Source organism: Alosa pseudoharengus, unplaced genomic scaffold (genome assembly GCF_046254945.1).
Source record: "Alosa pseudoharengus isolate Yale_2024_CS ecotype anadromous, Long Island Sound unplaced genomic scaffold, YU_APseudo_1.1 YU_APseudo_1.1_scf_22, whole genome shotgun sequence".
NCBI lineage: Eukaryota > Metazoa > Chordata > Actinopteri > Clupeiformes > Clupeidae > Alosa > Alosa pseudoharengus.
The window spans coordinates 2,902,403-2,912,946 of NW_027468680.1; the positions used below are offsets into that span (position 1 = coordinate 2,902,403).

Here is a 10,544-nt window from a genome sequence, read left to right on the forward strand (position 1 = left end):
GTTCCAAAGGGGCCTTACAGAAGAGGCTTATACTCTGGCTGGTCAGTCTGCAACAGCTCTGTGCAGTCAGGGCGGAAGCACCACTGCCACGACTCATGTTGGACCCTTTCTCCATCTGTGCAAACAGGCATATGGTCCCTCTGGAGTGTGTCTCAAGTTTCTCCCCAGAGGAGGCACAATGTTTCTCCCCAGAGGAGGCACAATGAAATATGATATCCAGCACCCACCCCACCCCACCCTCCCCACACACACACTCCCACCACACCCACGCCCAGTGCCCGTCCACCATGAGATCCGAGTGAAATCCCACCCAAGGGTCCTAATGATGCTGACCAATCCAGAGCAGGTCCTGCACAACACGTAGGGCTTCTGTGCTCATATACTCTGGGCTTAAAGGAGAGGGGACATCAAGTGAAACATTTGGGTTTGGTAGAGCTGTGTGTGTGTGACATTTGGGTTTGGTAGAGCAGTGTGTGTGTGTGTGTGTGTGTGTAACATTTGGGTTTGGTAGAGCAGTGTGTGTGTGTGTGTGTGTGTGTGTTATGGCTGCTAAATTCCACACCGAGGCCACAGAGAAAAGGATGTACGCTGTGTGAGAACGCGAACGCAAACACACACACTCAACACACACTCACTCTCCGATGTCATTTATTAAGAAACAGAAAAGAAACAGAAATGAAAACTGAAGCTGGCTTAAATATGAGGCCCCTCCTTCCACCATCACCTCTCCACCCACACAGATCACATGGCCACAGATCACATGGCCACAGATCACATGACCAGAGATCACATGGCCACAGATCACATGATCACCAGTTTCTCGTTGAGAGCGATCTGAGCCTGGGTCAGGTTGGACAAGTAGGTCACCATCAGCAGATCCTGAGACACACAAACACAACAAGAGTTATTTTACAACACACACACACACACCATCAGATCCTGAGACACACAAAACACACACACACACACACACAACAAGAGTTATTTCCCAACACACACACAGATTATGGAACTTTAGGGCTGATACCGATAAGCAATATTTATCAGTCTGTAGGGATGCACGATATATCGGCGGCCGATATATTATTGGCCGATAAGTGAAAAAATGAAAATATTATTATCAGTCCGATAACAGAATTCTGGCCGATAATTTGCGCCGATATTTTTTAAAGTCCTAATTTAGGCCTACTGTAAGGTCCGTCTGGCTACACTGAGCTACTTGAGCTTGGTTGGCTATACTTTTTCCTCAATATGTCAGCGGTGTGAATGTATTTCACCACTCTAACAAAATCTGTGGATATGCGTTCATTTGGGAATCTGTGCGTGTGTGTGTGTGTGTGTGTCTCAAAATCCTCTCGTGAATGATCCGCCATTTAACCTTACCAGAGCGGAGCTCAGCCCTATCTAGAGTCGTCTTGTGCTGATGTGTTTGCACTTTACCGCGCTGGTCGGGGAAACAAATAAACAAACTTGTTAGTGGGACGAGTACATCAGTAGGCCTAGTTCTAAGTTGTGTTTTAGTATTATATTTGCATTACTTTAGCTTGGGTTTTGTATTATTACCTAGAAATATGCTAATCATTCCTGCTTCAGTTCCAGACAGGTCATCATAATAAGTTATTAAAACCTTCGAGGCTAACCCCTTTCATTACTGCTGCAGCAGGTTGTGCGCAACAGAGTAGACGGACATAAGATGCAGTCTGAGGAGTTGCAGCTTTATTCAGTTACCCGCAGTTGAAACTAAACCTAAGTTTCCCTCACAAACTCTGATTTGGTCGCTATACTGTAGCTTATTCCCAGCTGAGCCGTTTATGAGCGTTTAGTCCTAAATTAAAACAATTCATACTCTCTAGCCACTCACTCGCAATTCACTGACGTCAGGTTCACTTAAAGGAGCCACACATACTGTAGGGCTAGGCTACTGTTATGTTGACTGCTGTACTATTGAGGACTGTTATGAGTTCTGTCCATCATTTGGTGGTAGGTAAAATAATACTGCAATACAATTATGCTTATTAAATGCTTTCCCCAAATCACTTTTCACAATTTTTTTTCAAGAGTAATATTATCGGTTATCTTATCGGTATCGGCCACAACAAACCAATAAATATCGGTTATCGTTATCGGCCCTAAAATTCCATATCGGTGCATCTCTATCAGTCTGTTGTGGCCGATACCGATAACCCATAAAATTACTCTTGAAGACAAATTGTTAAAAGTGAATTAGGGACATTTAATAAGCATTTAATAAGCATCATGTAATTGCAGTAATTGTACCTACCACCAATGATGGACAGAGCTCATAATAGTCCTCAATGGTACTGCAGTCAACAAAATAGCAGTAGGCTAGGCCTATGTGTCTCCTTTAAGTGATCCTGACGTTAGTCAACAAAATAGCAGTAGCCTAGGCCTATGTGTCTCCTTTAAGTGATCCTGACGTTAGTCAACAAAATAGCAGTAGGCTAGGCCTATGTGTCTCCTGACGTTAGTCAACAAAATAGCAGTAGGCTAGGCCTATGTGTCTCCTGACGTTAGTCAACAAAATAGCAGTAGGCTAGGCCTATGTGTCTCCTTTAAGTGATCCTGACGTTAGTCAACAAAATAGCAGTAGGCTAGGCCTATGTGTCTCCTTTAAGTGATCCTGACGTTAGTCAACAAAATAGCAGCAGCCTAGGCCTATGTGTGTTGAAAAAGCTATAGCGGCCAAATCATGGTTTGTGAGGGAAACTTATGTTGTTTAGTTTCAACTGCGTATGTCTAGTTGGGAAATTAGGACTTATGAAAAATATTGGCGTAAATTATCGGCTGGAATTCTGTTATCGGAACAATAATATTATAATTTTTTCACTTATCGGCCAATAATATATCGCCCGCCGATAGCTTGTGCATCCCTAGTGTTTACACGCACGCACGCACGCGCACACACACACACACACAGAGAGGACAACAATGTGTGTACACACACACAAGAATACAGTGTGTGTCCACACAATGGGCACCAACCCAAAGGCTCCGATCCGATTGGTGCTGAGGAGTTTGTTTTGGTTAGCTTCCACAGAAAGAATCAAACTTAACTGTCTTAACACAAAAATGACATGACAAAGCGAAATGCCACTTATGTGCAAAGCTGTTTGCACTTCAATTTTGCACTAATCTTTTAGATTACATTTACATTTGTTCACTTTAATACTGCAGATATTAAGTAGGCCTTATCTTACACATTGTTACTTTTATTACTTTTTATAGTTTTTGTATTTTTATGTTAATTTTGATATCAGATTTTTTCTAACACTAAAGGACAATGTATTTTTGTTGTTGAAATTGACTTACAAAAGGTATTGTTTAGGAACCGGCATCAAAATCAAGGTATCGAAACTGGCACCGTAACGAAATATTTTGAATGATACCCAGCCCACACACAACAATCTAACAAACACAAACAGCACACACACACTCAACACACTCCCTTGAGGTGGTGGTCTATACACTCCACACACACCATCTCCCTCCACACACACACTCAACACACTCCCTTGAGGTGGTGGTCTATACACTCCACACACACCATCTCCCTCCACACACACACTCAACACACTCCCTTGAGGTGGTGCTCTATACACTCCACACACACACTCAACACACTCCCTTGAGGTGGTGGTCTATACACTCCACACACACCATCTCCCTCCACACACACACTCAACACACTCCCTTGAGGTGGTGGTCTATACACTCCACACACACCATCTCCCTCCACACACACACTCAACACACTCCCTTGAGGTGGTGGTCTATACACTCCACACACACCATCTCCCTCCACACACACACTCAACACACTCCCTTGAGGTGGTGCTCTATACACTCCACACACACACTCAACACACTCCCTTGAGGTGGTGGTCTATACACTCCACACACACCATCTCCCTCCACACACACACTCAACACACTCCCTTGAGGTGGTGGTCTATACACTCCACACACACACTCAACACACTCCCTTGAGGTGGTGGTCTATACACTCCACACACACCATCTCCCTCCACACACACACTCAACACACTCCCTTGAGGTGGTGGTCTATACACTCCACACACACACTCAACACACTCCCTTGAGGTGGTGGTCTATACACTCCACACACACCATCTCCCTCCACACACACACTCAACACACTCCCTTGAGGTGGTGGTCTATACACTCCACACACACACACAGTTTTTAGACACATAGCTCAACACCGACACACAACTTCTCCCTCCACACACACACACAGTTTTTAGACACATAGCTCAACACTGACACACAACTGTCTTTACAAACACACACCAGGCTGCACCTAAGGAGAACAAGATCACCAACACACACACTCACGTTGATGTTGGAGTTGAGCATGGTCTCGAAGTCCTCGACTGGGATCTTAGGCACCTTGTTGACCAGATCCATCAGGAAGCGTCCCACACTATTATCAGCAGACGCCTTACCAGACTGAGAAGGGGAGGGGGGGGCGAAGACACTGTTAGATTTCACATCAGATGCCCACCAGGTACAGTACCCAGCCATTATGCCCCCATCAGATGCCCACCAGGTACAGTACCCAGCCATTATGCCCCCATCAGATGCCCACCAGGTACAGTACCCAGCCATTATGCCCCCATCAGATGCCCACCAGGTACAGTACCCAGCCATTATGCCCCCATCAGATGCCCACCAGCCCAAATCAGCCCAGTATTCAAACACAGTCCATAGTGAGCATGGACACCACTGTGTACTATAGACCCTTTCAACAAGAAAAACAAAAACAATGCTTGAACGTTCTATTTGGTTCCCAATCTACTTCCTCTGCAACATATATCTGATAACATATGGAATGTTAAAACGGAAGCCTAGTGGGGCCAACTATGATGCTGCTAATGGAACTCTCTATTGACTATAGCACTACACTAGTGCTGAAGAGGCCAGCGGGAGATGGCCACACAGAGAGTGTGTGTGTGTGTGTGTGTGTGTGTGTGTGGGGGGGGGGGGGGGATAGAGCGGTCGGCGTGGGACCCACCAGCACGTCCTCTATGTACGCCAGCACGGTGCTCAGCATCTCCTGAGTGCGGCCCGCTGCCCCGCCCACCTGGCAGAGGTCGGAGGTCAAGCCGTCGGTCCGACTCGGAGACGCCCGCGTCCTCTGGAGAAGGTCAACTACAGACCAGGGAGAGAGAGAGAGAGAGAGAGAGAGAGAGAGAGAGAGAGAGAGAGAGAGAGAGACAGAACAGTTTAGTTAATGCTGTGCACATAACATGGGAGTGGATCATTGGCCGTTTATGTGTGTGTGTGTGTTGCACTCTGTGTCGTAGATGTACTGTGTGAGTCACTCACTTCTGAAGCACTCTGTGTGCATGTGTGTGAGAGAGACTCACTTCCGATGCGCTCTGTGTAGTAGTAGATGTACTCAGTGTGTGTGTGTGCATGTGTGTGTGCGCATGTGTGTGACACTCACTCCCAATTTGCTCTGTCGCAGTAGATGTACTCCGTGTGCGTGTGTGTGTGTGTGTGTGTGTGTGTGTGTGTGACTTACTCCCGATGCGCTCTGTCGTAGTAGACGTACTCCGCGTGTGTGTGTGTGTGCGAGAGAGAGAGAGAGAGACTCACTCCCGATGCGCTCTGTGTCGTAGTAGATGTACTCCATGTGCATGTGTGTGTGTGCATGTGCGTGTGTAAGACTCACTCCCGATGCGCTCTGTGTCGTAGTAGATGTACTCCATGTGCATGTGTGTGTGTGCATGTGCGTGTGTAAGACTCACTCCCGATGCGCTCTGTGTCGTAGTAGATGTACTCCATGTGCATGTGTGTGTGTGTGTGTGCATGTGTGTGTGTGCATGTGTGTGTGAGACTCACTCCCGATGCGCTCTGTGTCGTAGTAGATGTACTTCACAGTGAGCGGGGTGAACATCACTCCCACAGTCTTCCCCGGCACGCCCATCTGAGCACTGCCAACCAATCACAAACAAGCACGAGCCCGTCAACAGCCAATCAGCACACAGGCGGCAGGTATGAGCAGTGAGAGCCCAGGTATGAGCAGTGAGAGCCCAGGACAGAGAAGAGGGGGGTGGAACAGAAAGAACCACAAAGCAAACGCAAATCCATCAGCCTCACACACCACACACTCACCACACACACACTCACTTACTCACTCACACACACACTTACCTCACACACACACCACACTCTCACACACACCACACACACACAAACACACCACACACACACACACACACACACACTCACACACACTCTCACTTACCTCACACACACACACACACTCTCACACACTCACACACACTCTCACTTACCTCACACACACACACACACTCTCACACACTCACACACACTCTCACTTACCTCACACACACACACACACTCTCACACACTCACACACACTCTCACTTACCTCACACACACACACACACACTCTCACACACTCACACACTCACTTACTCACTCACACACACCACACTCACTTACCTCACACTCACACACACACACTCTCTTACTCACTCACCTCACACTCACACACACACACACACACCACACACTCACTTACCTCACACACTCACTCACACACACCACACTCACTTACCTCACACTCACACACTCACACACACACACTCTCTTACTCACTCACCTCACACTCACACCACACTCACACACACACTCTCTTACCTCACACTCACACCACACTCACACACACTTACTCACTCACACCACACTCACACCACAAACACACACACACTCTCACTTACTCACTCACCTCACACTCACACACACACACACACTCTCACTTACTCACTCACACACACACACTCACTCTCACTTACCTCACACTCACACACACACACTCACTCTCACACCACACACACACACTCACTTACCTCACACTCACACACACTCTCACTTACCTCACACTCACCTCACACTCACCTCACACTCACACTTACTCACTCACCTCACACACACACTCACTTACTCACACTCTCACTTACCTCACACACACACTCTCACTTACCTCACTCTCACACACACACACTCTCACTTACTCACTCACCTCACACACACCTCACACTCACACACACACACTCACTTACTCACTCACCTCACACTCACCTCACACTCACACACTCACCTCACACACACACACTCACTTACTCACTCACCTCACACTCACTCACCTCACACTCACACACACACTCTCACTTACTCACTCACCTCACACTCACACACACACTCTCACTTACTCACACACACACACTTACTCACTCACTTACCTCACACACACACTCACTTACTCACCTCACACTCACCTCACACTCACACTCACTTACTCACTCACCTCACACACACACACACTCTCACTTACTCACTCACCTCACACTCACCTCACACTCACACCACACTCACTTACTCACCTCACACTCACTTACTCACTCACCTCACACTCACACAACACTCACACACACACTATCACTTACTCACTCACCTCACACTCACCTCACACTCACCTCACACTCACCTCACACTCACACCACACTCACACAACACTCACACAACACTCACACAACACTCACACACACACTCTCACTTACTCACTCACCTCACACTCACACAACACTCACACAACACTCACACAACACTCACACCACACTCACACCACACTCACACCACACTCACACCACACTCACACCACACTCACACCACACTCACACACACACTCTCACTTACTCACTCACCTCACACTCACACCACACTCACACTCACTCAGAGACACAGAAGGACTGGAAGAGAAGGGGAGGAAAGAGGAGCAGAAAAGAGAGGAGAAAAAAGAGGAGGAGAAAAGAGAGGAGAGAGGAGAAAAGAGAGGAGGAGAGGAGGGGAAAAGAGAGGAGAGAGGAGGAGAAAAGAGAGAAGGAGAGGTGGGGAAAAGAGGAGGGAGGAGAAGAAAAGAGGGGAAAAGAGGAGGAGAAGAAAGAGTGGGAGAAAAGGAGAATGGAGGGCAGATGATCATGAAAAAGAAGATAGAAAGAGGGGGTCATAAGAGAAAGGGAAGAGAAAAGAGATAGATAGATAGATAGATAGATAGATAAGATGAACAAGGCAGAGAGAGAGAGAGAGAGAGAGAGAGAGAGCAAACCTGACGTAGGCGCGGATGTTCATCTTGCCGCTCTGGAGGGCCGTGTCGACGGTCAGGTGAATGGGGTTCTGGGCCTCACGGCTGTAGTACTCATGGATGAGGACCGAGTGCTCTGTGATGTCATATCCTGTCGCATACCTACAGCCAGCACAGTGCAGAGTTAGCGCAAAAACATCACATGAGCATGTTATCAACCACAAAACGTACTAAAGGTACCGGGGGAGAGAAAGTGTGATGTCAGAGGGTGAAAAAGAATAATATGTGAGAGAGGAAGAGAGAGAGAGAGAGAGAGAGAGAGAGAGAGAGAGAGAGAGAGATGTGTAAAAGAGTGGGAATCTAGGATATGATTCCTCACCAGCCAATGATGACTTCGCTTGGGGAGACCTTCTTATGAAGTTCATACATGTTCTTTGCGAACTCCATGTCCACCGCGACCTGACAGGGTCACCAGGGAAACCCAGAGACATTACACATCGCATCTTGCATGTTGTCAACAGCGTTCATCTCGGATGACTGCTCAATGGAGAAGTTGTGCCGCGTATCGACTAAACAGCTGTTAGGAGCTGCATGGAGCTAGGCCACTTACCTCATCTTCGGACTCGTTGTGCGGGACAGAGAAGCAATTGGTCACTTCCACGGTCTGTTTGTCTATGGTACCTGCATGACAACACAATCGCAGCCATGAATGATGACATGCTCATGGGCTTAGCCTGCTAACAGTGTACAGACCATGAATAGGTGATATGCTCATATGCTTAGCCTGCAAAAAGTGTACAGACCCGAACTTACTACACTGCTAGCTAGCTAGCTAGCGTCGCTAATCTAGCACAATGTCGTACATCTACATTAAATTACTTGCTAAAAACATCCATAGCGTGGCCTAGAATATCAAGTTATTGAGTTAACACCAATGACGTTACACAAACGTGTAGGCAGTGTTAACGAAATATTAAGTAGGCTAAGCAGCTGCCTCGCAGACTACTAGCAGACTAGCATTAGCAAACACCGGCGTGTGAACTGATAATGCGATGTGATAACGTTAGCTGTGGCTAGTTAGCCAACACCATGTCTCGTCTGTTAAAACACGCGGAGGCTGTGTAAGATTAGTCTTGATGAGTACGTTAAAAAAATTACCTAATAATGTCCCGATAACGCGACTCGCACCCTCATTTCTCCGCTCGTAAGCATCAGTAATGGAAGCGAGTACCACAGGGTGGATTTTCACCATTGGCCCGTGCACCGACATTTTGGAAAGGAAGGATGCTGTGCTGCTGTGCGAAGAAACGGGTCGGCTTCCATAGACTATTGAATGCTATCGCCCCCTTGTGGAAAATTATATAAAAGGTGTGTTCTCCTACTGTGTTCTCCTTGGTGGGGGCAACAATAACTGGAGGCCAATGGAGAAACAGGTGTCTCTGATTGATCAAGTGTTGCCCATAGACTGTATGAATATTTTTCCATATATATATTATATATGAATTAATCTAAATTAATCGCATGCATCCATTTTTGCTATGAACATATTTTCCCATCATCATAGACCTCTGAAGTTCACCTACAAAAAAGGCTATCTTGTGATTTTTCCTATGGGAAAATAACATGGGGATTTTTAATTAAACTCTTGCGGGGACAAAGAAGTCTGAAATGCAGACGTTTTGCTCAACACACTTTTTCATCCCTTGCCTTTAGATTTTGCTATACCCCAGAACTAACTTGCAATGCAGCTTGCCATAGGTAGCTTCAATTAAAGGAGTATTCCGGTGTGAAATTGACCTTAGCTGCACTGAAAGATGTTGCCGAGTACTTACATGTGTCTAATAGGCACCTTCAGTCACCCCCTAGTATTCCGAATTGCGCCGATTTTCGCAGAACTTGCGGTTTTCAGCTAGCTGTGGGGGCATAGCGTAGCCTATGCAGCTAAATCTCTATTTTTACACCATTAAAAATGTTCCAAGTAACTCCACACTGCATTGGTAGACTTCTGAGGGTCCTGACATTTAAAACGAGATACTGAGAACTTTGGAAGTGCACAGGAAGTTTATTAAAAAGGACTGTTTATACAAGCAGTACCTTCAGAGAATCTCTCCGCTGGCCGCCTTCTTGTAATGAAGTCGCGATCAGTCGACTGCCGAGCACGAACGAACAGGAAGGACAGGGGAACAGATTGCAAAAGTAATTACAAAATTACAAAATTACTAATTACTAATTACAAAAGTAAATAGGAAATATATAGTTACTGTCTACATGAGCATGATGAGTACACGGGATCAACGAAGCTCAAAAGGTTTTACATCAGTGATGGGAATTTCACTAATGTTGTTGACGAAAGACGTGCTGCACACGTGAAGGAAACAGCTGATCAGTT

General features: G+C 46.5%; 1 protein-coding gene across 1 annotated transcript; it reads right to left on the minus strand.

The window, feature by feature from the left end:
* Nucleotides 1–631: 631 nt before the first annotated feature.
* On the minus strand, nt 632–9,458 carry eif3f (eukaryotic translation initiation factor 3, subunit F). The gene is made up of 8 exons (XM_076300244.1): nt 9,314–9,458; nt 8,766–8,836; nt 8,535–8,614; nt 8,180–8,317; nt 5,890–5,981; nt 5,057–5,193; nt 4,378–4,491; nt 632–879 (listed from the first exon to the last, which is right to left on the minus strand). Exons 1-8 carry the CDS (start codon nt 9,423–9,425, stop codon nt 802–804), a joined length of 822 nt encoding a protein of 273 aa, XP_076156359.1. The 5' UTR covers nt 9,426–9,458; the 3' UTR covers nt 632–801.
* Between the last annotated feature and the right edge of the window lie 1,086 nt (nt 9,459–10,544).